A 27,792-nucleotide genomic window follows, 5' to 3' on the forward strand; every position below is an offset into this window, starting at 1 on the left:
AATGTGAGGTGCATTTCATTTGACGCTATCTCCGTTTCAAAATGTTTGATGGACCAATCAGGGCAAAGAATCTTGCGCTTTAAAGCGAAAATAGTGTCAAATGGAGTGCGTCTCTGATTTGTCAATCAAACGGTTCGTAGTATTTTGTAACGCCAATTACTGATTGGCTGATTGCCATTCATGCCCGATTTAAACGTCGATTATGCCGGTTTTTCTTTTCCATGTTACGCTAGTAGTGCGGATTGACCTGCACAGATTTGTATACTATTGTATACTACAGTAAGTGATGTGAGTGAATTGAAGTCACGTCGGTTTGGATCGAGAATAATTTACGAGAATAATTTACGAGAATAATTGTAAGTCTCGTCTCTCACACGATTCGCATACGGTATCTGATCTCGCTGGATCCGAGAATATGCAGAAAGTGGGCAAATTGAACTCGTCAATCGATATCATCCCGCTACAAGGATCGAGTGGTGATTACAGGTCGAGGCACATGGACAATAAGCACAGAATGGACCAGAGATGTTTCCGGGATCAAACGTTGATCGCACGCGTGCAAACGGTAACGTGTCACATGAGGTTATTCATTTCGATTGTTTCTTTGACGAAATCACAATATATCTACCACGTATATAGAAATGCGCCAATGTTACATCGATAGCTCTATGTTCTTCGAATATACGAACGTGATGATTACTTAGGAAAATTTAATTTTTATACCACTGTAACTATATCTAATTTAACGCGTTTTGCAGTATATGCATGAAAATGAAAATAAGGTGTACATCGATGTCAATGAGATGGCAGATGCATTGCAGAGGCGATACAGAGACTATCGTAATAAAAAACGTGCTGCATTTCGTGGGATGGTACGTAAGGCTTACGATGAGCTTACAGAAATATTTGCAAAGAAGCCTCCGATACGCGAATCCCCTGCATATGACGACGACGATTTTGAGGATGTCGATGTTGAGGTATTTAAATATAATGCTTAAATATTACATTTATACAGTATAATATTTTTAACAAAACTATATTCAATTTTAGTCGGAGATGCAACAGACTTCAATAAGTGACATGCTAATACATATGTATAAGAAACAGAATGGAAACTCGAGTGATAAAGAATTGATTGACATTAGTAGCGATGATGATATATCTAAAAATGAATCTAAAGCTGATAAAGAGACAAAGGCACTCGATGTATGTAATGTAGTAGATGAATCTTTGCACACACCTTCAATGATTACTCCGAAATTAGAAACAGCTACTGAAAAGCCAGAAACATCTACCTCAAATTCTGAACCATCTGTTTCAAAGCCGGAAATACATGCCTCAAAACCAGAAAATCAGAATCTAGCTTCAAAATCAGAAACACCTGTGAAATCAAAAATAGTATGTGTATTTATATATGATTTCATGATTAAGATTTTAGATTGCTAACAATAAGTTTTAAACAATATTAGATTAAAAGATAAAAAATATATTTATCTTATATTAATATCTGTCGCTGTTACTTTTCAGCCTGTGAATGAGATAACAAAACAAGTACTAGTAGAATCTACAAGAAAACGGCAAAGAGACAAAGAAAATGATAATGGGCAGTTCTCAGTTACGAAAAAGGCAAGAACTATACCTATCACAGAACCAAAAATTACATTTTCTGATGTAGGAGGTAATGACAAAATTTTAAAATCTGTCTGCAAATTATTGGCTCACATGAAACATCCCGAAATCTTCAAACAGCTTGGTATATCTCCACTAAGGGGATTTTTACTTCATGGACCCCCGGGATGCGGAAAAACATTATTGGCATATGCAGTTGCGGGAGTAAGATAATATTTATTTCTAGAAAATTTCTAATATATGCTACAAATAGAATTATTTATTTAGGTTATTATAATGAATATATATATATATATATATATATTCATTATAATAACCTAAATAAATAATTATAAATAATATATATATATATATATATACATAATAATATATTAATATATATAATATATATTATAATGAATAAAACAATACATTCATAATATTCTGTAGATATTGTAAAAGTTGTATAGAAGTTGTATTTTTGTTTTTCTATATCTGTCTCTCTTTCTCTCTTTTTCTTTTTTTCGTATACAGAAAGGCAGTTCTCTCTAATAATAATATTTTGTGTCCTTTTTATTAGGAATTAAATATACCTCTACTAAAAGTAGCAGGTCCAGAGCTTGTGGCTGGAGTATCTGGTGAGAGTGAAGCTCGTATTAGAGACTTGTTTGAGCAAGCTGTAACTCTTGCACCATGTGTTGTTTTCTTGGATGAAATAGATGCTGTTGCACCACATAGAGCTACAGCTCAAAGAGAGATGGAAAGAAGAATTGTTGCACAATTATTGTCAAGCTTAGATGGTAAAATACTATTGATTCATATTGTCATTATATTTTCTATTTTCTATATCGGTCTTTATAAAGCACAATTACAACTTTTCCTTTTTTTCTATTAGAATTGAATCTAAAGGAAAATGGAGATAGAGTATTGGTAATTGGAGCGACAAATCGACCTGATTCATTAGATCCTGCTTTAAGAAGAGCAGGACGTTTTGATCGTGAAGTGTGCCTTGGAATACCAGACAGAGAGGCAAGAGCTAAGATTCTAGCAGTACATACTGAAAACGTTGTACTGGCTCCTAATATTAGTTTGTCGACAATAGCTTCCCTTACTCCAGGTTTTGTAGGTGCAGATTTGGTTGCCTTAATTAGAGAAGCTGCTATGGCTGCTGTAGATAGGTAAATCTTTAAAAATGATTTTAATTATGTGCATATATGTATAATATAAATACATATATAAAATTTTATAGAGTATTTGAGGATTTAAATAGATCAAAACAGACAAAAAAATTGCCAGAAATAACCGAAACTGATAAGCAATTTGAAAAGAAAGCACAGGAAAACTTGGAAAATTTAGTTGATACTAATATTACAACAGAAGCTTCTACTGCAATAGAAGACACTTCTATGTACCTGAGAGACTCACCTAAAAATCCAAGCTTAGAAAGTACCGAAATGGATGTAATACAAGAACATTCATCGGATTTTTCAAGCTTACTGGCTTGGTTGCGTAGCGAACCTCCACTTTCCCCAGAGTGTTTGTCAACTTTATGCATTGAGCATGGTGATTTTGAAATTGCTTTACGTGTTGTTCAACCTTCAGCAAAAAGGGAGGGATTTGCAACAGTTCCCGATGTAACATGGGATGATGTTGGTTCACTGCAAGATATACGACAGGAATTACAAATGGCAATTCTTGTAAATATCAATATAAAATTTTATACTTGATATTTTATGCTTTTAAAATTTTTGTAGTTATTTATTTTAATATCGAATTTTCGGTATTATTTAGATATAATTATTTATATTGCAGGCTCCTGTTAAACACACTGAACACTTTAATGCATTAGGTTTATCTGCTGCTAGTGGAGTATTATTATGCGGTCCACCTGGTTGTGGAAAAACATTATTGGCCAAAGCCATTGCTAATGAAGCTGGAATTAATTTTATTTCCGTTAAAGGACCTGAACTTTTGAACATGGTAAGTTTATCATAGTAAGGAGAATGTAAGGGAGCTAATAATTTTGTTTTATATTTTTAGTATGTTGGCGAAAGTGAGAAAGCAGTTCGTCAATGTTTCTTAAGAGCAAAAAATTCGGTGCCGTGCGTCATATTTTTTGACGAAATAGATGCGTTATGTCCTAAAAGAACAGAAGGCGATAATTCCGCAACATCACGTGTCGTAAATCAAATGCTTACAGAAATGGACGGTGTGGAAAGTCGACAAGGAGTATTTCTGATGGCCGCTAGTAATCGTCCTGACATTATAGATTCAGCTGTTTTGCGACCAGGAAGATTAGACAAAATTTTATATGTTGGTTTTCCGACAGCATCAGATCGGGTTGATATTTTACGTGCAATAACAAAGGTATTTACATATATTTATATATTTTACATATATATGTATAAAACATACAAAGAAATATTTTATTGTATTAAATAATTAATATTTTCTCTCCTATGCAACTTATTGTAGAATGCAACAAAACCAAAGCTTGCTACTGATGTTGATTTAAATCAAGTGGGATATAATGATAAATGTGAAGGTTATACTGGTGCAGACTTAGCAGCTTTAATAAAGGAAGCTGGCATGGAAGCATTGAAAGAAATAATAGCTGGTTATGGACAATCAGAAATTTCTATGCAGCACATCTATCGGGCATTTGATAAAGTGCAACAAGCAGTGGTATCAACGCAGAGTACTTATTTGATTTATATGTTTCAACACATATTTTCGATTATAACACAAATAATAAACGATATATATTGTACAGGATATTAAATATTATGAAAAATTTAGTAAGCTATATTCAGTTAGAAAGAACTCTGAAGTTACACCAATGGAAACACCAATAGATGCACCAATTGTTGATGTAGTCATGGAACCAATGGAAACATAAAGTACAATTATTAAAAGTTTATGAAATTTGCTAAACAATTCTTCCATTATCAAACACTTTATATAATTTTTACACAAAACAGACAAAAAGTATTCCTTTAATGATGTAGTTTAGTTCCCACATATTGATGATTCGTAAATAGACGTAGCTTTAATGTTTAATAATGTAATGATAATCAATGATATCGTTTTAAAATGCACGATTAAAACAAAGAGTTGCATTATGTCGTTATTTTTTAGATACATGAGTATAGAAAACATGTACATGTATGACTTTAATGTAACAAGAATCCTTAATAAAATTTTCATCAATAAAAGTTTACGTTCAATAATATACTTCTTATTACATGCATAAATTTAATCACACACACACATACATAAAAGCACATGTATTTTAAAATAGAATCCATTTCTCTTTAGTTTATTTGTATATTCTCTATTAAACATTCTTTAATAACCACAATACACAAATCATTCATACATTCTTAGTTTATTCAATCATATTTGACTCACAGCAATTTAGTCTATTCCACTAAGATAGAAAATAGATATCGAAAAATTATAAAAGATGTCAATACTATTGATATACTTTGCATAAATCACTTTAAATATTATTTAAACTAAAACTCACTAAACATATCCCAAAACCATATATATATACGAGAGGATATTTTAAAGGCATAAACGATATGAATAGTCTATGTACAAATTATTTGTTATTAATTTTCTGTGATAATTATTTCATACAGAATTGTGACAAATTTATATAATATGATGCAATTATATGCTGTATTATATAATTATATTTTACTCATGCCTTTTCCTGTTTACGATTTTTTACAATCCAAGGATGCTTGAGGACACCATCCATATCTAATCTTTTTTCTGGATCAATAACTATTAGCTGAAATATAATTAAGAATTAAGTTTAAAATAATATATATATATATGTATATATATATATTATCAATATTTAAATTTTACTTATTAAACTTACTTTTGAAATTAAATCTCTTGCATCTTCGCTAACAAAGCTTGGAAATGTGTATCGCAATTTTTTTATATTCACATAAGTTTCATCATTAGTTGTTGCATAGAAAGGAGGCTTACCAACCAAGCATTCATAACATAATACTCCAACACTCCAAAAGTCAACAGTATGATTATGTGTTTTGCCAGATACCATTTCAGGTGGTAAATAATCTAAAGTGCCACATAAAGTGTCTCGTCGAGAGGAAGGAGCATGCACAGACCATCCAAAGTCGGCTACTTTTATTTCGCCATTTAATCCAAGGAGTAAATTTTCTGGTTTAATGTCACGGTGGATAACACTCTTACTATGACAATATTTTAACGCATCTGCTAATTGAGCTATATAGTTTGCTGTTCTAAAAGTTTTTTTAAAGTTGATTAATTTTAATTGCTTATATAAAATAATTTTTCAATAAACACTTACCTTACTTCATCAAATCGTTTATTAGGTTGATTATTTAGTTCTTTATACAGCTCTCCTTTTGGAGCATATTCTAATATTAAATAAATTCGTTTATCATCATAGAAATATCCATACATCCTCAAAATATTTGGATGCCTGTGAAAAATAAGATTCATGTCGAATATTACTTTTATTTTATCTAACTCATTATATGTATACATATATATAGCCTTCAATATAATAGATAATTGATAAAAAGTAATACCTTAAATGGGTTTGAATTTCTATCTCTCTTATTACTTGATGCGTAATATTCGCATCTGATATTTGGGATCTAAAAAGCACCTTCATGGCTATTATAAATCTTGTTCTTTTTTCTCTGGCTAAATATACATTACCAAATTTTCCCTTGCCTAAAGGTCGACCAATATCAAAATCTGTCAATACCCATCTCTTCTCTTTTTGATTTTCAGTATTTGTATTAGCTGTATCTGAACTGGAAACTTTCTGAACATCATCACTTTTGTTATCCCTTATTTCTTTGTTATGTTCATTATTAGATTTTTGTTGGTCTTGGATAGAGTTGACTGATTTAGGTGCAATTGCTAACATAGGTGGTGGCATTAATTCTACAGATTTTTTCACAATATTATTTTTTTCTAAGTCTGTAGTTTTTGCTGAGTCAATTTCACAGATCTTTTTCTTGTCATTATTTGCATTTTCCATATTTTTTAAAATATTATATGTCGAAGCTGCTTTGGAAATATGCAAACTTTTAAAACTGCTGCCTTTCAATACTTGTGTAGTTAACTGATGTGTCTTATTTTCTTTATCCATTTCAAGCTTTCTATTTTTCACAGTCGATATTTTTTATCCCAGATCTATAATAAAAATAAGGATATGAACAATATTTTGCAGTAATTTATACTTCAGAGAAAAATTATATTATAAGTCGTGAAATATATATATATATATACATACCGTGATAAATCATTTAACTTTTATCGTGTATTTAAGTTTTATAAACGTCAATTTACTATCACATACACACGAAGCTTATATTTATTTTTAATAATAGAATATTATACTTTTCATATAAATGATTGTCTAAGAATTCAATTTAAATAATTATCTATGAATAAAAATATACGATGTTTGAAAAGTCTTCACTTTTGATGAAATGAGTGTCAATGTGGAAGTTGGGAGATTCCTCAACCTCTCCTCAAACGGTTTTTCGAAATCAAACTGAAGACTGAACCGAATGCTCTTCGTTGATTGGCCAATGCGAAGTACGTCACATTTAACAACGAAAATATAGATAAGAGACTCGACTAATTTTATGAGCTGTGTTCCGGTATTCACTGCCAGTACTGAACATCTATAGTTTACGTCATGTACACTATAGAGTTTCAGTATTAGCAGTAAATATCGGAACGCAACCAAGATAGTAGTAACAAGATGGCGCAGCCAATTAGATTCGCGATATCGTTTTTCTGTTTGTAGATATTAAAAATCATATTCTCATTAGTTAATTTTCAATCTTCCACGCGAAAAAAAAAATGTACATATACATATTGTAACATAACTGATATCTAACGATACAGATAAGAAATTTTATAAAATTAATGCAAACAGTTGTGAATCCTTTTTTCTATAAATGTTTATTGTTTATATTTGAATTAACACAATGTTTTGCAAGATATCATAAATATATGTATAATAAGAAATTATCTATTTCAATGTCTCAATGTCTTAATATTTATTCAATAAAATACATTACTCTGATTTTATGGGGGAAACCATCACATAATTATCAATTATTTTGTGTGTATGTGTGTATGTGTACATACATAATACATACAATTTTTTTTAATGAAAAGAAGAGAGAATTTACTGCCACAATAAACTGAAAAAAAAAAAAAAACAATTGTTAGAAAATATATTGTTCTTAAAAGTATAATTGCTTGAAAAGAAACGGTTCTGTAAAAAATTCTGTTTCAGAGTTACTTACTTCATAAGAGTTAATTCAGGCATGCCTGGGTCTGCACCTTTTCTGAATCCTAAAAATTTAATTTTTCTTCTCTTTCAATATCTTATTATATATATTTGAGATGTGTGTGATGTTATATAAAATTTAGAAACTAACCTAAGAAGAGGACAGCGGGAATAAAGCCCCATTGAAACACAAATTTGCTTACGTCCAAAACAATGGCTATTCTTTGTTTTGTGGTCGGATTTAAACTCATTTTGTCACTTCTCTGTCTTCCTAATATTGCAATCGGTATTTCGTATATTCGTGCTAAATAATAGGCGTGAAATTTTTATCTTGCAGTAACATGCAATTGATCAACGAGGTTAAGAATGACTAAAGAAACCACGAGGACCTCTCGCGTCAAATCGTGAACTATAGATCTGCATTTTTCATTCAAAAAATACATAAAAAGAATTGTATCATAATTATTATAATTAACATTTTTGTCTTGTGCAGGAAGACGAAATAATTTTTTAAGAAACAAAATATGTAAAAATTTCACTATATATTGATATAAAAAATGTAGGATAATAAAATAATGTATTGTAGTATTGATGATACATAGTTAATATAAAATATACCGAATTTTGTACAACTTATACTAATATTAATGATCTATTATAATAAGTTCGTCAATGCCCCAATCTTCATAACTGTTATCGGGCAGGTAGCGACGTATAATTATGGGAATTTTTCTTTGCTTTAATTCCTTCATTGCAATTTGCAGCGGATCAGTTTCCCCTTCTAATTCTACCATTACAGGAGCACACATTGCTATTTGTAATGCTCTCGTGCCTAAAACTCTTGCCCTTTCATATCTGTAAAATAAATTTAATATATCATTGAAGTTACTTATATTTTCACTCTGCAAATAATATATCATATATAATACACATACTTTGTCATGTATCTTGTTGTTATCCTTTTTGACTTTTGAACACCAGCAGTAGCTTCATTAGCATTCAACAATTCGATATTTTCACCATCATCTTCTTGAGGCTCTAATTCAATGTTGTCCTCGTCGTCTACATCATCGAAATCATCTGCGACCCTACAAATAATAAGATTAACTGGAATAACATTAATTATGCATATAAACTATAGAGAGAAACTATTAATTCAATAATTTTCAACCACTTGTTTTTTAGTTCAACCACGTTCAACCTATTGTCTTTAGTTTATAACAAGAATAGCACATAAATTATAAAAAAAAATCGATTGCATAATTAGTAATATTAATGAAATGCAAAATAACCTATAAAATGTATATTCCTATATACCAACATGCATATACTTCTATGTATATACGTCAGAGAAACTGGCATTATACTTACTCGTCTCCATCAAAATCATCAGCCATTTTTTATTTAGTACATATACAAGCCACAGATGCTATATTATTACCACGTCGCTTGAAAATTGAATCATTTATCGTTGGCAGAGAATCGAGAGAACTGTCAAAGTATTAAATCACCTTTTGGGATTCTCTAACGTTTTTTGCCACAATTATCGTTGTCATTAGAGAGCGATAGTTTATAGTCCGTATCAGACTATGCATTGAATATTGAGATTCAAGATTGAAATTTAACCAATCAGGACAAAGAAATTTTAGTCCCTTTTGTTCTGATTAGTCAAATTCCAATCTTTAATCTTCAATTTTCAATGCGTAGTTTGACACGAGCTTAAGCGAGCCCGCAAACCTATAGTGTAATGCCCGGTTTCTTCACCTCCCGATAACTTTATCCGGCAGATATCTCGCGGAATCGACGAATTGAATCATCGGACGGACACTTTTATCTGGAGGATAGCTATCGGGTGGTGTGAAGAAACCGGACATAAGTCTGGCTCTACAATAAGTGTAGTAAGCCCTAAGCCTTAAGAAACTGACTAATCACAGTCGAGTATTCTCCTCATACTTGATTGTGATTGGTCAATTTCTTAAAGCTTAGGGCTTAAAATCTTATTGTAAACGCCGCTTTAATCTTTAATTTTCGATGCGTAGTCTGATACGGGGTTTTAAAAATTCTTTTATCCTGATTGGTCAATCAAACGCTTTGAAGTTTTTGTCTCGTCCAATGGAGCGTAGCTATGCCGCCATTATGAATCCCTGCGGCGGCATTGAAAGCGTCTTGCCAAGTAGAGGTTATGGTTGATACATGTATCGTAAAAATCACAAGAATAATTGTTCATGTAGTCGTTAAATAAACATATACTCACTTTCCTTGAGTTATTTTTGTAAGGAAGTCACGGGGTGAGTATTTACTCATTTATGAATAATACAATGTTTAAGATAGAAGATTTGCTGTATTAGTATTAATTGCCATTACTATCGGGCAATAATATTTAATAATATCAAGAGAAGAAAGAAAAGAAAAGATAAATTAACGCTTACAAACATTATTCTCTTAAAGAAATCCTACAATCTTCAAAATGTCTGGAGGTATGCTTTATGGTGGAGATGAGATAGGAGCATTAGTCTTTGATTTGGGTCATCATTCCTTAAGAGTGGGTTATGCTCAGGAAGATACCCCAAAGGCAGAAATTCCAGCTGTCGTTGGTATCGGAGAAGATGCCAATGGTACAGTCACTAAGAACGAGCCTATGGATATCGATGATAAGAAGCCTGATAGCAATATCACGCAAAGCGGGACTAAATATTACATCGATACCACAATTCTTCATGTTCCACGGAAAAATATGGAGATTGCGAGTTATATGAAAGATGGTATGATTGAAGATTGGGATCATTTTGAAAAGGTAGGAAATGAGTAATACTCGATGTAAAATTTAAGTATTGTATTATATGCATTAAATTGTTCATATTGAAGATACTTAGTTGTATATATTTATCTCTCTTTTAGGTTTTAGATTATACATATTCAAAAATAATCCAATCCGATGCTGAATATCATCCTGTATTATTCTCTGAATCACCGTGGAATATGCGCAGCAAGAGGGAAAAGCTAACCGAATTAATGTTTGAAAAATACAATGTACCAGCTTATTTTCTTGTGAAGAATGCAGTTCTAGCTGCATTTGCAAATGGCAGAGCAACTGGTATTGTTGTTGATAGTGGTGCTACACATACTTCTGCAGTACCTGTGCAAGATGGATTTGTATTGACACAAGCTATTGTTAAATCTCCTCTTGGTGGAGATTACATAAGTATGCAATGCAGACAGTTCTTACAGGTACATGAATATGTGTATTTAAATACTTTCAAGTCTTCTTCATTTTACTTATCTCGATTAAATGCAGGACAATGATATCGATTTGTCTCCCCCTTATATGGTGGGTAGCAAAGAGGTAATCAAGGATCATGATAAACCACGATGGGTTAAAAAGAAAGGTTTACCTGAAGTCACTAAGTCTTGGCATAATTATATGGTGAAGAAAGTAATTCAGGATTTTCAGGCCACAATTCTCCAGGTATCAGAAACGCCATATGATGAGAAAATTGTTTCTACAATTCCTGCAGTACAATATGAATTCCCTACTGGATATCATCAGGTATGTATATATATATCTTAATGTTTCTCCGACTTTATATAAAATTATATCTGGTTAATAAAACAAGAGATGATCAAAATAAAAATTTTGAAGGACTTTGGAAGTGAAAGATTTCGAATACCAGAAGCGTTATTTGATCCTAGTATGGTACAGATGCGCGGCGGTATGGTTGGTAATACCATGTTGGGAGTAGGACATATCGTCACGACCAGTGTTGGCATGTGCGACGTTGATGTACGACCGGCGCTTTATGGGAGTGTTGTGGTAACTGGTGGCAATTCGTTTATTCAGGTACAATTTTAATAAATAGGATATTAGTTATAAATAATTATTTTGTCTTTGCATATACCAATAGATTATTGTATCATATAGGGTTTTCCGGAGCGCTTGAATAGAGACTTGTCCATGAGAATACCTTCTAGCATGCGTCTCAAATTGATTAGCGCGAACGGTTGCGCGGAAAGGAGATTCGGAGCTTGGATAGGTGGTTCAATTTTGGCATCGATTGGTACTTTCCAACAAATGTGGATCTCCAGTCAGGAATATGAAGAGAGTGGAAAGAGTCAAGTAGAAAGAAAATGTCCTTAAACCGTGATACTTCGTTGTGTTTTCATCGAGTCATATTAGAGCGTCAGATTTGTACAGAGAAACATTGCACAGAGAGTGAGTATAATTTTCGGGATACAAAAACTTACATTCTATGATATTGTGTGTGCATTGTTTTATTATCCATAAAGAATATGAGATCATAAAACATCTTTTTACATAAAATCACTTTTCATAATGTTATATTATGGTAACAAATATACTTGTGATGTTATATCAAATTATAATGTCTACTATAGCATTTGCGCATACAATACATATAGATAGGTATATTATAAGTGATATTACGCTCTATATTCCGAATTATGCTATAAGCAAATGAAATGGAAAAATTATTATCTTTATTTATTACCGATATACTCTATGGAAAAACGACGAAATTTTGTAAATTGTAATAAGATTTTTTATAAAACTTACCATAGCAAAGGCTCTGTCTAAACTTGTTATCTGTAATTCCATCAATTTCACCACATTTGCACAATGTCCTGTTAGTCTCACTGCTAGTAATATTATACGCATCACATTGGAATTGTGGACATTTGATCCCGCTCTAACAAATGTTATTACAAGAAAGGAAGTATAAAGAGCATATGTTCACCTGAAACAACTGAAGCAACTTTCCTTCTATAGTACATACATGTATTTTCCATTGAAATAATAAATAGGTATAAGATGGAAGATACAAAGGAAAAGCAATTTGTCTCTTTTCAAATACCTTAATTAGTAGTTGATCAAAGAAGCAGCATTATTCATTAAACTGTATAAATAAAAAGACATACTGAAGAAAAGTACAATTTGTCTTTGTGTGCCTACAATAATGATAGATGTTGATCTGGCAAATTAGCTATTATTAGGTTTGAAATATTAATGAACATAGGGTAGTTATAAAGCCTACATTTTATGTCTTGCACCTCTGTGTAGATCTTTAATACACTCACCTATTAATTGGCTCAGTACTAATCAGTGATGTTTGCTAATTGCTTCAATAGAATGAACAATCAATTAAGAAAGCTAAAAAAAGTATAGAATGCAAACTGAAAGGCCGATAATACGTTTTCAAACATCAAATAATTTATAATGTTTATTTGTCGATCTCTCTAATATTATTTTTATCGGTATTAGCTAGCATAGATGTCTGATATATAAAGTTCGTGAATATTAGTTTCTTCCAAAATTTTATTTCTGATTATATATCCTTTTAAATAAAATGGAGAGAAATGTCAATAATTATGTATTTATTAATAGAAAAGTTTTAAAGTTTGTTGGCCTTTATCCAACGAATATTGTAAGATATATCATGTGTTGCATGTGTATGTTTGCTATTGTTATACCGCAAGTAATGCAAATTTATCAAAATTGGAACGATTTGGCTATAGTACTGGAAACAAGGTATGATGTGTTCACGATTCCCCATTATTGATACAAACCAAATTCTACACACATACACTATATTGCAATTTGATTATGATTAATTTGGTTTTAAGAGCAAGATTCACATCATCTTATTTAATTCATATACATTTTTACAGTTCAGTATTGCTCACTATCTTACTTGCCATATTAAAATCGCTGGTTTGGGTAAGCAACAGAAGGAAAATGGATTTTTTAATAGAATATATGTTAACAGATTATTGGGAAATAATGATGGCACACGTTTCGAAACATGCAAATGTATATGCAATGTAAATAAAATTTTTTCCAAATTACATACACAACAGATGCACTTAACTGTAGCGCAACACACGTGTTATTTATGCGTGTGCGTGTACTAGTTATTCACTACTACTTATTATTCATAGATATGTGAAAAAAGGATCTTTATATACTAAAGGATATTTATTCTTAATTTGTAATTCTTTAGTATTTTTCTTCAGTCTACCTATAATTGAGATATTTGTTACTATGATTAAAAATACTAATGATAATAATAGTACAAAGCATTTTCCATTCATAGCTTTATACCCAGAAAATTATTATAATTTTCCAATGTATGAGGTAAGAAATATACCTTTTCCGGTTTATCGAATTATTGAGGATGTGTGATAATATCCTGTGTACATATCCTGTTTACATAGATTATTTATCTTTCGCAAATGGTAGCAACAAGTTTATGTGGCCTTGTTATTTTGGGAACTGATACTTTAATTGCAACAGCACTATTTCACACATGTGGACATTTTAAAGTACTTCATGAAAAGATAGAAAATATGGACACTGAAATTGATTTTGTTAGTATCTATTTCAAAAGCCTTCCATGTCATTATAAATAAATATATTTGGAACAGCTAATATTATGTATTAATAATTTTTTCTCTTATTTCCAGATGCAACATGTATACATTGAAGAAAGTATTGTGCAAAAAATTAAATTACAAATAATAGATCTTATTAAACATCATCATGTCGTCCTTTGGTATATAATAATTTTAAATTATTATTTTGATATACAATATGATTATATAAAGTAAAATATCATAATATTACATTCAGGTTTTGTGATTATATGGAAACAATTTTTAGTCCAATGTTATTTCTACAAACACTAGCTAGCAGTCTCATAATCTGTCTAGTAGGTCTTCAAATTGCAACTGCAAATATAACTACAAGTATAATCTCTAAATCGATTAAATATATCTCATATTTAATCATGGCACTTTTTCAATTGCTGCTTTTTTGTATTCCTGGTGATGCTTTGATATATGAGGTGTGTGGATAGTGGACAGTGAAATAAAATTAGTATCTTATAAAGATAATATATATAGATATTTTTTCATCACAGAGTTCTATGATCAGTAGAACTATATATACAATTGCTTGGTATGAATTGCCGATTTCATTTAAAACTGAAATATGTTTACTTATGTTGCGTAGTCAAAAATCTAGTAAGATTACTGCAGGAAAATTTTATGTAATGCATTTGGAAAATTTTAATGCAGTAAGTAGGAATTACCATATTGTTATATTAGAAAATATATGAGAATTGTGTGATTTCTATATGTAAACAAAAAAATATTTTAATTCTTCTTCTAATTTATAGGTATTAAGTACCGCTGTCTCATACTTTATGCTGCTTCGAAGTTTTAGCTCAGATGAAACTAATGTCAAACTATAATTGAATAAAATTGTGTGTAGATTATTGATTAAGATATTAAAATATTTAGAACAGATAATAATAATAATTCAAAATTATATATGAAAGTTTTGACAATGTAGCACATGACTAGTACAATACTGTACATTACGTGATCATACATTATTCTATCCTATTTGTATAAAATGCTGTGAGTATTTCTGTCACTCTTGATATTCTATACCACTTGTTATAAATATGCACCCCATCCAAAATACATTTGGCACAGATTATCTATATTTGTCGCTTCTAGAATCAAATGATTAGTTTGTCCTTCAACACTAAGATGTAATGCAATATTTTCTGCCTTCCTTCCAGGATAACGAATCAAGCCTTTTAATCGTTGTTCAATGTTCTTTATATGTTCTACAGCCTAAAATATACAAAAATAAATGTTTTGTTCTTATTCCTTGCACAATTTGACATAAAAGAAGAGTATTTTTGTACTTTTTCATTTGTTTTTTCAGCCGCGTCACCAGGTTGATTCTTATTCCAACTGACAAGAGGATCATAGACGAAAGGTGTGAGTACACTCAGTAATGTGCTCGATTCTTGCCGAAGTACTCGCATGGTAATTTGGCAAGCGCGTCTGAATGGTCCTTCAATTTTAAGGGGACCCATAGCGTTTACCATATTATGTGTCAAGCGAAATGGTACACGTTCAGGCCAATCGAAAAGTTCGCCCTAAGAATATATATTATAATGTATTATATTGATAGAACGAGATGCAACAATGACATGTTGATACATATATGTAATAATAAAAATATAATATACAAGAGAGATTTATAAGTTGAACACGTCATAATTTGTTCTCCGAACTTTCATTAGTTATAACAACTATTTACCCTGTTAAATAAACAGTTGAAATCAACATGTATGCAGTCTCCGCATTTAGAATCGAATAATATATTCTCTCCGTGACGGTCTCCAAGTCCAAGTATGTAACCCACCATGGACATAACAGCGGTTGTTCTAATATATGCAGTACGAGCCTCATACCTTTTTTAAAAGTTAAATAATTAATATTTATACATGTAAAAAATTACGAGAGCAAAATATATTAGGATAATAATACAATATATTTTACTGACATACCATCCATATGGATCAGGAAACATAATGCGAAACCAATCAGCAAACACAGGAGGATGCCGCGGCAATAGTTTGTCTAGAAACATTTGTTTCTTCTTTTCTAATGGATCCTTCAAAGCTAATAAAAAGATTTAAACACGAGATGAGATAATAAGTTTTTAAAATTGAATTTTAAATATTCTTACTAATCAAATTACGACTTACGACATAACATCGTTTTAAGTTCTTTATTTGTACATGCAATGCCTCTTTCCCTATACAAATTCATAATAGTAGGTCGAAAACCAACCAAGTTTGGTATCCATTCTATTAAACCACATTCTTCGTTTAATGGCACCACGCTCTGCAAATCGAGAATAATTAATGATTTATTGAAATCGAATATGAATCGAATATGTATCAGATCTTACATATGTTCGTATGTAGAGCCTCCTTTGTCGCGATTCTCGGTCATTTTGAAGATACTTATTTACGATATCATTGAACTCCATCAATCTGAAATCTTTACGTAAATCGTCTTTTGGTTTGCACATGAACAGATATTCTTTACCATCCGATCCTCTCAATGCAATTCGTCGCGGTCGTTGAAGCGACGGCATTATTATCACGTTTTCTTCTATTTTCGTGATATGCACCCATCTCCTGCATACATATTATAAAAGATAACGTGAAATATAGCCCATTACAATAAAAATAATATTTTGATAATAATTGCAATATGTACAATAAGAATGGATTATGATTTTCAATTGAAGTATTCTTAGATGGAAGATGCAGTTGCCTAAACTTTGTTGTTGGCATCATAATTGGACTGAAATCTTTACTTGCGAGTAATCTCGGCAAATTTTTTGACAAATGATTCACTGTAGTATTTAACATCCCCTATTGTAAAAGAATAAGAAATGTATTAGTAGATTATACACATTATTAATTTATGATATATCTTGTCATATATACTATGCCATTATAACTCTAATTTTGCACATATTACGATTGAATAACGTAACTTACATCTGGTATTGTTTTATTAGATAGTTCAATCAATCTTTCCCAAAGTCTGTGAAAGTCTTTGATAAGCTTAGACATTGCCAGTGTTTTCAATTGTGCATGATTTAAGATTTCCTGACATCGTTTCTGTCGCGCCGGGTACGAAGACTACAAAATTAACAAAAGAGCAGACTCTATATATTTCTATTTATTTTATAAAATAGTGTGTAATATTATTAATATTAATAAAATATACATTAAAAACTGATGCCATCATCCATAAACAATGCTGAGGATATGCAGAAATTAATTTCACCAAAATTGTGCAAAGAGTATTTTGCACTTGCAAACATGGATGACAAATTCGCGATACAAGTTGGCTGAATGCTGTCAGCCACATGAAAGTCGGTAATCTATGATGATAGACATCTGCAACATGAAAACTGATTATTATCATAAATCGATCTTTTACTAATTATTCAGAAATAGATACCCATAATCTGAGTCATCTTTATTAGACGATCTTGACGAAGTCTAACTATATCTGCTGAGTCGGAAGTAATCGTAGTACGAGAAGCATGATCCAACCAGATGGTCAACATCTTAGGCATTGAATGATGAATATATTTGCATCCATATTGAAGCGATTTGCCATAAAAGTTCATCATATGCACTTGCAGATCTCTGTTAATAATAAGTATAATTTCAATCATAATTCTAATTTCAATATCATGACAAAATGAAATTATATTGAAGCAAACTTACTGTCTGTTTCTATCTTTGTCTTCTTCAGACATTCTCTCAACAATAGTGTCATAATATTGAGCACATAATACCCAACTTTTTTCCCATCCTCTCCATACTTCTATCGCTTCTTTGTAATTAATGATACAACCATCTGTATCAACATTGAGAGTTTCATCATTATATTTCGCAAAAAGAAGTTTTGCCTGTGAAACACACAAATATAAATATAAAACAATTATAAATATTATATTTCTTGATAATTAATAATTTTGTATTTTAGCATTACAAACCTTTGCATATTGTTTTCTTTCTTCATTACAATCTCCTGAAGATAATTGCTTGTAATATTGTGCTGGTTTGAAATAATTTAAAAAACTACGATTTAAAGTAATGAAAGCATTCTCTTGACAACCTTTTTGCCAATATAGTTGAGCTTGTTCTATATACAATGGTTGTGGTGGACATGTATCACTAGCTGATAAAATATGCATATATGCTTGTTGATGCAAGCCAGCCCTAATGTAAAAAAATGTAATTAACATAAAAATTATATTTAAAGCCAAAGAGTCATATATATATATATATATATATATATATATATATATATATATATATATATACACATACATAAAATACATACTTTCTAGCAATTTTGGCGCTTTTCAACCAAATTTTACCAATTTCTTGCTTAAGCATCGAATTCTCTGTATTGTGAATTTTTTGTTGTAACTGCACAGCTAAATCCAAAGTAGCTCTACGCATACTCAGGACAAACTCTAGACCACGAGATGCCCTCAATAATTGTCCGCGTTTTTCCCATTCTTCCAGCATTGCTGGAAGACCTTCTGCATTATTTAGCATCATTGAAACTGCTTTGTCAAATTCATTCAATATATGTAATCTGGAAATGATATGACAAATACATTTTAGAACATTATAATGCATATGTGTCTGCATGTGTGTGTGTATGTGTGAAAAAGAAAGAATATAGAAATAATAATAATAATAATAATAATAATAATAATAATAATATATATATATAAATTATTAAGATTTACTTCATGATATATGAGTAACTCTGTTGATAAACTCCGGGTCGGGAAGCATCTTCCAATAACGATACTAAATTTTTTTTTAATGATAATAAATCCGGTTTGATTCCTTTTATAAGATCATCTAGTAGTACATGTTTTATATTTTTTTGCGAAGTCTCTTCAAATCGAGAGAAATGACCAAGCCTCCAAAAAAGTTCATGTTCAGTTATGAGAGGCTCCAATTCTGGTCTATTGTAACATAATTTAGAAAAATGAGTTTGAGTTAATTTATAATTTAATTATATATTTAGTTATATATTTAGTTTTATTATGACAATATTACCTGTTACTCAATAGACCCTCAGATATGTGTTTGGCAGTAAATGGATGATCTAAATCAAGATAACATTGAATCATACCTTGCAAGTATGTATGTTTTAAGTCTTTTTTCTGCGCGAGCCTTTCGTAACATGTAGTTGCATCCTAAATAAATTGACATAGTATTCAAGATATAAGCTAATAGAGTAAAAATTAGCGTTTCTTCAAAATATAAAATTACGTAAATTTTTTAAGGTTACCTGAAGTTGTCCATTGACTTCATGAGCTAAAACCAGTTGTTGTAATGTAGGAAATTGTTCTTGAGTCGCTAGAATACCAGATACTCCGTCGGGATCATCAAGTTGTGCATAAATTTTCTGTAATAAAGCATATCTTATTGAGAACAGAAGAATATGAAATAAAGAAATAGATTAAATAACATAAAGAGCATTACTTACAGCAAGTAAACCACCTTCTGTTAACTCTGATAAACCTTTGTTAGAAAAAACCATATGTTGCTCTAAATACATTAGTGCCCGATGATATTCCCGAGATTCATAACAACCTTTTGCTACAATTAGGCTGTCCAATCCATCACAAAACTCTAAAAATATTAATAAAATAATAATCATATTACAATCGACTTATATATTAAAACAATATGTAAAATAGACACTTTCAATTACTACGCACTTTTTATCGCTTTATATCTGCTATCCTGCAGTGATCTTCGTTCTCTAAGCCACCTTTGCAAATGATCTAATATACAAAAAACTACCTGTTCCAATTATATAATAATATATTAAATGATAGTATCAAGTTAATATAATTAAAAAAAAAAAAAAAAAAAAGTGTGCTAACCCGTGAGCAGCGTGTACGTCTAGTTTCTTCCGAGATTCTTTTATCATCCGCCTTTACACTTTGTCCATACCGGAGTGGTAAATGACGCATAAGTTCAGAATCTAGTATAGGTTTCTCTCCAACATTAATCACGGTCAACATTTCTTGTTTAAGTTTAATATGTATCTCTTCTCCATTACTTGCAATTACATAAGCTAGTAAAAGAAAGTGTAATATATACTAAATGCATGTATTAAAATCATTGCTTTTTAAATTTGTGCTGAAACTTACATATGACATATGGTAGACAAAATATCAATGTTTTTATATCTCGCTTGAATGCCAATTTGCACGTTTGTAGTATATTACTGAGTAATGTATCATGTACAACATTCGATATACTACAAAGCCAATTATAAGCCCAGCTTTCCACTGAAGAACCAGCTTCAGAACTATGAAAGTTTACAATAAACGTGAAATAGTAGCACAAATAATACGAAAAAATTGAAAACATAATATGCACACACTTAGGCTAATATCTTTTACAAGACATACCCATAAATAGGATGCGGTAATTCATCATCATCACTAACGGTTGCTATCTTGTAATGTGATGTTAAAAAAGGGATAATAATCTGTTGTGTTGTGAATGGCAAATTATTCCATAATTCATTATTTCGACCTTGTGGAGAAATGTCGTATGCTCTTAATATCTCCTGGATATATCGATCATGTTTAAATAAGATTTTTTGTAAATTTATCATAAATGCATATATATATATGTGTGTGTGAAATGTATGCACAAAATTACATACTTGTATAGCAAGCGAAAAACAATCCATACTTTGACTATTTTTTTGCATTTGGAAAGCTCGTACAAGTTCAACAAGTATTACACAGGCAAATTCCTCATTCATGTCTGATATAAATTTACTGTCCTCTATAATACAATAAAATTTTTTAATATAAATTTCAGAAAAGTTTACAAAAAATAAGAATTATAACATTAAAAAAAAAAAAAAAAAAAAAAAAAAAATTAAATACCCCTAGAAATAATTCTTCGTGGAATAAGACTCGGTTCAATAGCTCCCAATTCTCCAAGGCATTCTCCATAGCATAGACGAATAGATTCATCTTTATCTTGACATCCAATTAGCAAAGTATCTAACAGCTTTAAAATAAAATACAAATATTCTAATAAATAATATGCATGTACAATTTATATATAACAAAGATAAACATACTTCAACTATTAGTGGATGAACATCAGTTTCGCTTAATATCATTTTGTTAAGCTCGCTGCGATGCTCTTCTAAAAACGTTTGTAAATGTTTCAGAGCTCTAATTCGTACTTCGTCAGTTTCGTGTGTAATTCGTTTCAACCATAATTCTAAATTGGCATTAAATCCTTCGGGTCTACAATTAAAAATTTTTAGAAAATCTCGTTAAAAATATGAATTATAAATTTATATTATTAAAATTACTTTGCTTGCAGAATATGTGCCTTGACTATATTAGATATGTGGATGGGAACTTCCATGTCGTCTATAAAAAATAGTTCTGAAATATGACTGTTGTGTTCTTCACTATTTTGAACAATTAGAAATTCTAACATACTGTTGACTTTTTCCGGGAATATTTTCTGCAACGACATTAATGATACGCATATTGTTGGAAATAGCGATCTTAAATCTTCGATAGTTATACTGAAATAGTTTTTATGAGAATTATTATTTAGGAATATTATTATTTCATATATTACACATTGTATTAATTTTTTTGATACTTTTTTAGCATACTTGTGTATAAATGCGTCCCATGCATCGCAGACTAAGCGCGGAAAACCAGGTCTTTTAAATCCAAGTGAAGTTCTTAATGTCGCTAAAATTTTGTATCGAAGTGGAGTTAGGTAAGTAGCACCCATGTACCGAATTAAAACAGCTAATGAAGCAAGTGCAGATTGCTGTGTATATTCATCTGATTTGGGACCAAGTTTTATATCAAAATTCACCAGTATGCCATGTAATCGTAGATTCAAATAAAATGCCTGTGTATATATGTATATATATCATAATATATTTTTGACATACTTTATGTTAAAGAAGTAATATACTTATTAAACAAATACTCACAACTTGATCTTGTGTACCAAAATTTCCTCTCTGATTACTATCGTATTCTGAAATAATTTCTAAAAAGCCTATTATTCCTTTGGGCGATTCATGAAAATTTAACATAAGTTCTTCAAAAATTCCCTATAAAAGAATATATACATGCATATTTTTGATATTATATAATAAAAGTTAACTCTCTCTCTCTCTCTATTAAATAATAAGAGATTTTGGTCTTTACCATAAATGACTGCTTTGTAAGAAGTTCAAGACTAGTTTTTGTTATACTCATTACTAGTCTCAAACACTCTGCTATTCGTAAAGGTATATTTAAAAACGCATAACTATAAATATACTAAAAAAGAGGAAAAGAAGATAGATTAAATTATACATTATTATATATTAATCCGATTAAATTATATCATTTTACATACTGGAAAATATTCTTCAAGCATTTGCTTTGTATCCATATTTATCAATTCAGCTATATCGTCTAAAAGTGCTTTCGCTTTTGGAACTTCAACAATAAGGGCAATCAGAAAGCAAATCGCATAGTGACCGTCCTTGCGCAGCAATTGACGTGATCCTTCATAGCCAATACATTTAGCAAGGCGATGTACCGTAGTTGCCATATTATATGAATAATATATATAATTATTAACTGCACTTTTCATTATAAGCTGCAACAAGATAAAAATTGTAAAAATTTCAAAAAGAAATAACGCTATTTATAGAAAATAGTTACCTCTAAAAAATCTTTTCGATATCGAATATACAAAGCTTTTGGAGAAACATTTAAAATATTAGCAACATCCTGATATGTAACTATGGCAGATGCTATAACTGTAGGTAACGAATTTGGATGTAATATCGTGATTAAGAATACATCTAGAATTCTTCTTTCTGTCAGATGTAATGGGACACTGAAATTATATTAATATAATAGGCAGTGTAACATTTATGCAAATTTTACTGTCAAATATATATATATGTAATAATCTCTCTCTCTCTCTCTGTATATATATATATAATTACCATACAAAATTCCTCGCAGTATCGAGTAATGTATTATGTAAAAAATAATTGGAGGTATTCAATGCAGTCATAAGACTATTAGTTATAACATTGATTATTAAATCAACATATTTTTCCAAATCATCTGGTATAGTATCCGGCAAACATTCATTATTACGGTTCACTATAGAGATTTTATTACTCAATAATCGCCCGATTACTGATGCAATATTCGATCGGATTTCAATATTATCATCATGTATATAAGAGAGCCACTTCTTTGTTACTTCATTTGAATTAAATAATTCTATATGATTCGAGAGAGAAAGAATACTTTTAGAAATATGCAAACGTATGGAAACGTTAGTTGATGAAAGTAGATCAAAGTATGTATTAAAAATATGATTATAAGTTCTTGGCAAATAGTTCATATTAGATTCGACATTTTCTTCCATATTCTCTGTGCAGCATTTACAATATATTGTCCATTTTCTGTTGTGTAATGATTCACTAAAAATAAATGTGGCAATTTATTATTGCAATATTTAATAAATGCTATTATACTCATATCATAATATCAATAAACCTGATAATTCTTCCCTTTCCTGATGAAACACAAACCACCTGGCCTAAAACATTTGCAAAAGCCTCTTGTATTTCTATTTTTGTCGAAGATAAAGCAGTATTTAGAACATGTTGGCAAACATCTTCCAGTTTTATGTCTGTATCATTCAGTAATAATACACTGTTCCTAAATTATAATATAATTTTTGTAGTTAATAAATATAGATACATATAAAAATTCATGGCAAAGTATATAAAAATACTTACAATACTGCTGTAACAGCTATTTGTGTCTCACCATTTAATATACATACACGTAATAATTTTAATCTTTCTTTTCCATTGCCATATGCACATAAAGTTTCAAGACACTCTGACATTATTCCAACATCAAGAGATTTCGCTCTCTGCACCATTTTTTGACTAATGTCCATAGAACCTTTGAAAGTTTGAGTAAATGGCAATGCTAATATTGATTGTAATAAAACTTTATTCGATTCATTGTGAGCCATTAAATTTATTAAAATTTGAAAGCTAATTTGCTCATTTTGACATTTGTCAGAATTTAAGTTCTGTATAAGAATTTTTAATATAATGTTCAAGTAATTTTCATATAATTTTATTTGAAATTTCTGTTCTTCCAGCCACAATTGTAATAAAGATGAAGCTTTGATAATATATAGTACTTCTGTGAATTTCTCAGCCTGCACAAAACTTATCAACTCTTGTCTTAATAATTTCCATTTCTCACTTATTTCTGTTGCAAGAACAATTTCATTTGGTATAGCAGTTCGTCTAATATCGATAAAAACGAATCGCATAAAAATGTCGATAATAGCCTAAAATAGATACAAATTATTTGAAAATACAGAAAATATATAAATGTATTATATAAATATATTAATTATATATATTGATAATTATATAGACCGAGCAATGTACGAAGTAAGCCAATAACTTCTTAGCTTTTAAAATGGTACAGGGCTTTGGTTCTTCAATTAAATATTGTTTAATTTTATAGCAGGCTGCTTCCATCAATTTTTGTATTGTTTCAGATTTTGCATTGTATGCTAAAAAATAGATGTAATAACAGTTTATAATCTATTTAAATGTGTAAATATAAATTCAAATAAAATAGAAGAAAATACTCACTAACAAATTCAGAAGCTATAAAATCAATAATTTGGAAACATAATTCCATAACATTAAATGAAACAGGTAATAATTCTATCAAATGTATCCATGTTTCTACCAATTGGGATAAGTGTATCGACAATTGATTTGAATTAATCCAAGTTGGAAGATTTTTCACTATTTCTAAGCTATATGTAACTTTAGCCATAAGTTCCTATATATAAAAAAATGAAAAACCCAAATATAATATTTCAACATATAATACAAATTATATCTTTAAATTTTATTTATTTACCCAATCATGAACAGTACAGTTCTTCATTATTTCTATGCATAGCCGTAAAACTTCCACCTGCAAATCTGGAGAAGATTTAACAATCATTGTTGTAGCTTTGTCCCACAGTTTTACTTGATCCCAAACTGATACACCAGTTTTCATAATTATCTATCAATACAAATATCATTATTATTAAAAATAATTTCATTAGAGAAATGTTTGATTAGAAAACTGAAGAATAAGAAAATAAAACCTGCAATAAAGATATATATACTGATGACACATTTGACAATTTAATCTTTGCAGGAAATGGGGTTAAGTCCAAATCGTGTATAATATCCTTTTCTGTATAAAACATTGAAAGAGTTATTTCTTCCGTTTCTCTGGCATTTAGATAAAATTCTGATATTTCTATAAAAAAAAAAGTATATTTATAATTATCAATAAATACTTATATTATGTCAGTATAATTATATCTTCATCATATATTTAACTTTTCCTTATTCTACCTAAGTCTACTGTTACATACCATCAAATATATTTAAATACTCTGAACTAATGGTTTGAAACATTGTCCTATGATGCCTTGATAATATTCTGAGCATACAAGCTTGTACTTCAATACTATTTGAAAGCACCACAGTGCTTGATGGCATACATGTCAAATAAAACATTGTACCAAACAACCATGTTGTAAATGCTAAAAATACATAATTAACAGCACATTATGGAGCATAATTTTTCACGTATCATATATTGTTCAGATGCAAAAATGTTACCTGCATATTGTTGTAAAGTTTCATTTGTTATATCATTACTGAATGGTGGAATTAATACAGGTATTAAGGTAGAGGATCTTTTCAATAAAGATTCCAAAAGAGAACAGAGCATCTGCTCTGTTACAGGATTTTCCAGATCAGAAAAGATTGCTATTATTGGACGGTTGATAAATTGTCGCAACGATTCTGCTGCTATCCTACGACAAAAAATATTCATCATCAAAACACATGTACATATTTATATCTTATAAAGAGAATGTAAAAAATTCTTTTGATTCAAACTTAATAAATTATTTTGCTATATAAAATATCTTATTGTTATAAGAATGCTAGCATATTTATTAGCATAATAAATTTTTTTTCATTATGATATAAAATTATTTTTATTTTTATTCAGATACTGTTATGTTTTATATTTCAATCACACATGGAATGTTCCAACAATTTTGTTTGTAATTCAACATGCAATTATTAACATTTTAAATCGAGATATTTACGCATTTTCTGTGGAAGTCGCCAAATCGCTATTCACTTCCATTATTGTGTATAAATTATTGTAAATAAACAAAATGTGACTCTGTCATCCAACATTGCGGTTAAAAGCCCGCGTAGCAAAAATGGATAGATTTGTACTTTGAAGCTGAACTAGAATGAAATAAAATGAAATAGATATATATTTGGGAGTTGGAAAGAAAGAGAGAAAAAAACAAAAAGTGCAAAAAGTTCAGCTAGCAAGAACAAACTTATGTAAAAAAAAGTGCACATAAAGATGCGTTCAAAAATTTTATTTATGGGGTAGAGTGACTTTTAATCGATCAATCGGGACAAAAGGAGCAAAAATTTCTGTGTCCTGATTGGTTAATTAAACGCTATTTTACCTTTCGGGTAAAATTTCCGAACGGTTCCGAAAGCAAGCAAGTTCAGACGATTCGCGACGCGCATGCGCTGAGGAAATCAGCTGTTCTCGTCTAGCACGTCACGAGGAGTCACGAATCTTTTTGCGTGTGGACGCGCGTGTCTTGCCATATTCGTAATGTCGTTTTCTTGCGTGAAAATTTACATGCACATCGGTAAAGATCCGCGTAAACGTAACGCATTTTCGATTCGTTGAACTTTTTTATTTGCGCTTTCGATAAGCGAATTGCGATCTTGTTGGGCGCCGGAAGTTTTCCGTTAATATACCACGTCAGTTTTTCGCGGTACCGGTGGTGGTGGTGATGGTGGTAGTAGTGGTGGTTGGTAGCGGTGGTGGTGTTGGTTGTCGATGATGTTCACAGCATCGGCGATAATACGTTTCGTGTCCGTTTCCGCGCGTTTAATAACAACGATGTGTGTGAAAAAAAGTTGCTCCTAATGCGGTGGATAACAACATCAGTATCCTATAAAAGAAGAGGATGAAATCCCACATGTTGTACGTCTACTGGGCGCTGCTCCTAATATCGATGGTGTCCAGGTGAGTACACATTCGAACATCATATTCGAACGTAACTAGAGTTTCGTAGATTGATTTTTAATCACGTAGAATAATAAATTGTAAGACCCGATAAATTCTAGTTTATGATTTCGTTTATGATTGTGATCGGAATGCGAAAATAATTTCTTGCGCATTTTAAAAATTTTTCTTTATATGTTACATATTTGAAAATTTATAATTTATAAATTTATAAATTTAT

General features: G+C 30.4%; 8 protein-coding genes across 8 annotated transcripts in view; 4 read left to right on the forward strand and 4 right to left on the reverse strand.

The window, feature by feature from the left end:
* Nucleotides 1-338: 338 nt before the first annotated feature.
* Nucleotides 339-4,803, forward strand: Smid (nuclear valosin-containing protein-like smid). Its single transcript, XM_070309834.1, has 11 exons — nucleotides 339-565; nucleotides 759-977; nucleotides 1,051-1,398; nucleotides 1,528-1,833; nucleotides 2,189-2,408; nucleotides 2,504-2,786; nucleotides 2,858-3,305; nucleotides 3,421-3,588; nucleotides 3,649-3,975; nucleotides 4,084-4,293; nucleotides 4,382-4,803. Exons 1-11 carry the CDS (start codon nucleotides 416-418, stop codon nucleotides 4,505-4,507), a joined length of 2,805 nt encoding a protein of 934 aa, XP_070165935.1. The 5' UTR covers nucleotides 339-415; the 3' UTR covers nucleotides 4,508-4,803.
* Nucleotides 4,804-5,210: 407 nt separating this feature from the next.
* LOC138940481 (aurora kinase C) lies at nucleotides 5,211-7,563 on the reverse strand. Its single transcript, XM_070309422.1, has 5 exons — nucleotides 6,923-7,563; nucleotides 6,207-6,822; nucleotides 5,963-6,097; nucleotides 5,504-5,894; nucleotides 5,211-5,410 (listed from the first exon to the last, which is right to left on the reverse strand). The coding sequence occupies exons 2-5, from the start codon at nucleotides 6,776-6,778 to the stop codon at nucleotides 5,318-5,320; spliced, it is 1,191 nt and encodes a 396-aa protein (XP_070165523.1). The 5' UTR covers nucleotides 6,779-6,822; nucleotides 6,923-7,563; the 3' UTR covers nucleotides 5,211-5,317.
* An 81-nt stretch (nucleotides 7,564-7,644) lies between these two features.
* LOC138940482 (translocase of outer membrane 7) lies at nucleotides 7,645-8,310 on the reverse strand. Its single transcript, XM_070309423.1, has 3 exons — nucleotides 8,088-8,310; nucleotides 7,953-8,001; nucleotides 7,645-7,847 (listed from the first exon to the last, which is right to left on the reverse strand). The coding sequence occupies exons 1-3, from the start codon at nucleotides 8,185-8,187 to the stop codon at nucleotides 7,832-7,834; spliced, it is 165 nt and encodes a 54-aa protein (XP_070165524.1). The 5' UTR covers nucleotides 8,188-8,310; the 3' UTR covers nucleotides 7,645-7,831.
* A 186-nt stretch (nucleotides 8,311-8,496) lies between these two features.
* Nucleotides 8,497-9,743, reverse strand: Rpii18 (RNA polymerase II subunit RpII18). Its single transcript, XM_070309736.1, has 3 exons — nucleotides 9,308-9,743; nucleotides 8,872-9,024; nucleotides 8,497-8,791 (listed from the first exon to the last, which is right to left on the reverse strand). Exons 1-3 carry the CDS (start codon nucleotides 9,331-9,333, stop codon nucleotides 8,581-8,583), a joined length of 390 nt encoding a protein of 129 aa, XP_070165837.1. The 5' UTR covers nucleotides 9,334-9,743; the 3' UTR covers nucleotides 8,497-8,580.
* A 349-nt stretch (nucleotides 9,744-10,092) lies between these two features.
* Bap55 (Brahma associated protein 55kD) lies at nucleotides 10,093-12,823 on the forward strand. The gene is made up of 6 exons (XM_070309999.1): nucleotides 10,093-10,224; nucleotides 10,385-10,730; nucleotides 10,835-11,164; nucleotides 11,232-11,483; nucleotides 11,577-11,774; nucleotides 11,856-12,823. The coding sequence occupies exons 2-6, from the start codon at nucleotides 10,404-10,406 to the stop codon at nucleotides 12,069-12,071; spliced, it is 1,323 nt and encodes a 440-aa protein (XP_070166100.1). The 5' UTR covers nucleotides 10,093-10,224; nucleotides 10,385-10,403; the 3' UTR covers nucleotides 12,072-12,823.
* Nucleotides 12,824-12,969: 146 nt separating this feature from the next.
* LOC138940784 (odorant receptor 13a-like) lies at nucleotides 12,970-15,992 on the forward strand. The gene is made up of 9 exons (XM_070310000.1): nucleotides 12,970-13,478; nucleotides 13,619-13,771; nucleotides 13,889-14,084; nucleotides 14,165-14,317; nucleotides 14,414-14,502; nucleotides 14,580-14,793; nucleotides 14,869-15,024; nucleotides 15,127-15,370; nucleotides 15,687-15,992. Exons 1-8 carry the CDS (start codon nucleotides 13,297-13,299, stop codon nucleotides 15,199-15,201), a joined length of 1,218 nt encoding a protein of 405 aa, XP_070166101.1. The 5' UTR covers nucleotides 12,970-13,296; the 3' UTR covers nucleotides 15,202-15,370; nucleotides 15,687-15,992.
* Nucleotides 14,094-27,307, reverse strand: LOC138940780 (serine/threonine-protein kinase ATR). Its single transcript, XM_070309993.1, has 41 exons — nucleotides 26,998-27,307; nucleotides 26,617-26,764; nucleotides 26,120-26,316; nucleotides 25,870-26,040; nucleotides 25,594-25,751; nucleotides 25,359-25,508; nucleotides 25,082-25,277; nucleotides 24,860-24,999; nucleotides 24,197-24,768; nucleotides 23,952-24,116; nucleotides 23,387-23,875; nucleotides 23,097-23,274; nucleotides 22,786-23,031; nucleotides 22,593-22,706; nucleotides 22,373-22,495; nucleotides 22,040-22,287; nucleotides 21,725-21,946; nucleotides 21,485-21,656; nucleotides 21,285-21,411; nucleotides 21,056-21,180; nucleotides 20,796-20,956; nucleotides 20,532-20,692; nucleotides 20,262-20,455; nucleotides 20,094-20,178; nucleotides 19,859-20,004; nucleotides 19,661-19,777; nucleotides 19,426-19,565; nucleotides 19,107-19,331; nucleotides 18,689-18,949; nucleotides 18,339-18,564; nucleotides 18,067-18,251; nucleotides 17,795-17,985; nucleotides 17,558-17,730; nucleotides 17,326-17,469; nucleotides 17,039-17,196; nucleotides 16,725-16,956; nucleotides 16,519-16,657; nucleotides 16,318-16,432; nucleotides 16,068-16,221; nucleotides 15,667-15,903; nucleotides 14,094-15,592 (listed from the first exon to the last, which is right to left on the reverse strand). Exons 2-41 carry the CDS (start codon nucleotides 26,655-26,657, stop codon nucleotides 15,410-15,412), a joined length of 7,461 nt encoding a protein of 2,486 aa, XP_070166094.1. The 5' UTR covers nucleotides 26,658-26,764; nucleotides 26,998-27,307; the 3' UTR covers nucleotides 14,094-15,409.
* Nucleotides 27,101-27,792, forward strand: part of LOC138940781 (SUN domain-containing ossification factor) — a 36,208-nt gene continuing 35,516 nt past the window's right edge. Inside the window, exon 1 of the mRNA XM_070309994.1 lies at nucleotides 27,101-27,572. Within this exon, the coding sequence (XP_070166095.1) occupies nucleotides 27,514-27,572 (59 nt within the window). The 5' untranslated portion in view covers nucleotides 27,101-27,513. The remainder of the gene's footprint in view (nucleotides 27,573-27,792) is intronic.

Source organism: Polyergus mexicanus, unplaced genomic scaffold (genome assembly GCF_030449975.1).
Source record: "Polyergus mexicanus isolate NDT 795.1 unplaced genomic scaffold, iyPolMexi1.0 SCAF_17, whole genome shotgun sequence".
In the NCBI taxonomy this organism is placed as follows: domain Eukaryota; kingdom Metazoa; phylum Arthropoda; class Insecta; order Hymenoptera; family Formicidae; genus Polyergus; species Polyergus mexicanus.

Bases quoted from the DNA above. Each gene is read 5' to 3' on its own strand.
- LOC138940481 (XM_070309422.1), bottom strand. From the start codon at position 6,778: ATGGATAAAGAAAATAAGACACATCAGTTAACTACACAAGTATTGAAA. The intron at 5,895-5,962 runs GTAAGTGTTTAT...AAAAACTTTTAG, and splicing joins AAACGATTTGATGAAGTAAG to AACAGCAAACTATATAGCTC. The intron at 5,411-5,503 runs GTAAGTTTAATA...ATTATATTTCAG, and splicing joins CAAGAGATTTAATTTCAAAA to CTAATAGTTATTGATCCAGA.
- Rpii18 (XM_070309736.1), bottom strand. From the start codon at position 9,333: ATGGCTGATGATTTTGATGGAGACGA. The intron at 9,025-9,307 runs GTAAGTATAATG...TATTATTTGTAG, and splicing joins GATGATTTTGATGGAGACGA to GGTCGCAGATGATTTCGATG. The intron at 8,792-8,871 runs GTATGTGTATTA...TTTATTTTACAG, and splicing joins ACAACAAGATACATGACAAA to ATATGAAAGGGCAAGAGTTT.
- LOC138940482 (XM_070309423.1), bottom strand. From the start codon at position 8,187: ATGAGTTTAAATCCGACCACAAAACAAAGAATAGCCATTGTTTTGGAC. The intron at 8,002-8,087 runs GTTAGTTTCTAA...TTAAATTTTTAG, and splicing joins TCCCGCTGTCCTCTTCTTAG to GATTCAGAAAAGGTGCAGAC.
- LOC138940780 (XM_070309993.1), bottom strand. From the start codon at position 26,657: ATGGAAGTGAATAGCGATTTGGCGACTTCCACAGAAAATGC. The intron at 21,412-21,484 runs GTATGTTTATCT...TTTATTTTAAAG, and splicing joins TTCATCCACTAATAGTTGAA to CTGTTAGATACTTTGCTAAT. The intron at 18,565-18,688 runs GTATGTATTTTA...TTTTTACATTAG, and splicing joins AGCGCCAAAATTGCTAGAAA to GGCTGGCTTGCATCAACAAG.
- Bap55 (XM_070309999.1), top strand. From the start codon at position 10,404: ATGTCTGGAGGTATGCTTTATGGTGGAGATGAGATAGGAGCATTAGTC. The intron at 11,165-11,231 runs GTACATGAATAT...GATTAAATGCAG, and splicing joins AATGCAGACAGTTCTTACAG to GACAATGATATCGATTTGTC. The intron at 11,775-11,855 runs GTACAATTTTAA...TGTATCATATAG, and splicing joins GTGGCAATTCGTTTATTCAG to GGTTTTCCGGAGCGCTTGAA.
- LOC138940784 (XM_070310000.1), top strand. From the start codon at position 13,297: ATGGAGAGAAATGTCAATAATTATGTATTTATTAATAGAAAAGTTTTA. The intron at 14,318-14,413 runs GTTAGTATCTAT...TCTTATTTCCAG, and splicing joins TGGACACTGAAATTGATTTT to ATGCAACATGTATACATTGA. The intron at 14,503-14,579 runs GTATATAATAAT...TATTACATTCAG, and splicing joins CATCATCATGTCGTCCTTTG to GTTTTGTGATTATATGGAAA.
- Smid (XM_070309834.1), top strand. From the start codon at position 416: ATGCAGAAAGTGGGCAAATTGAACTCGTCAATCGATATCATCCCGCTA. The intron at 1,399-1,527 runs GTATGTGTATTT...GTTACTTTTCAG, and splicing joins CACCTGTGAAATCAAAAATA to CCTGTGAATGAGATAACAAA. The intron at 1,834-2,188 runs GTAAGATAATAT...CCTTTTTATTAG, and splicing joins TGGCATATGCAGTTGCGGGA to GAATTAAATATACCTCTACT.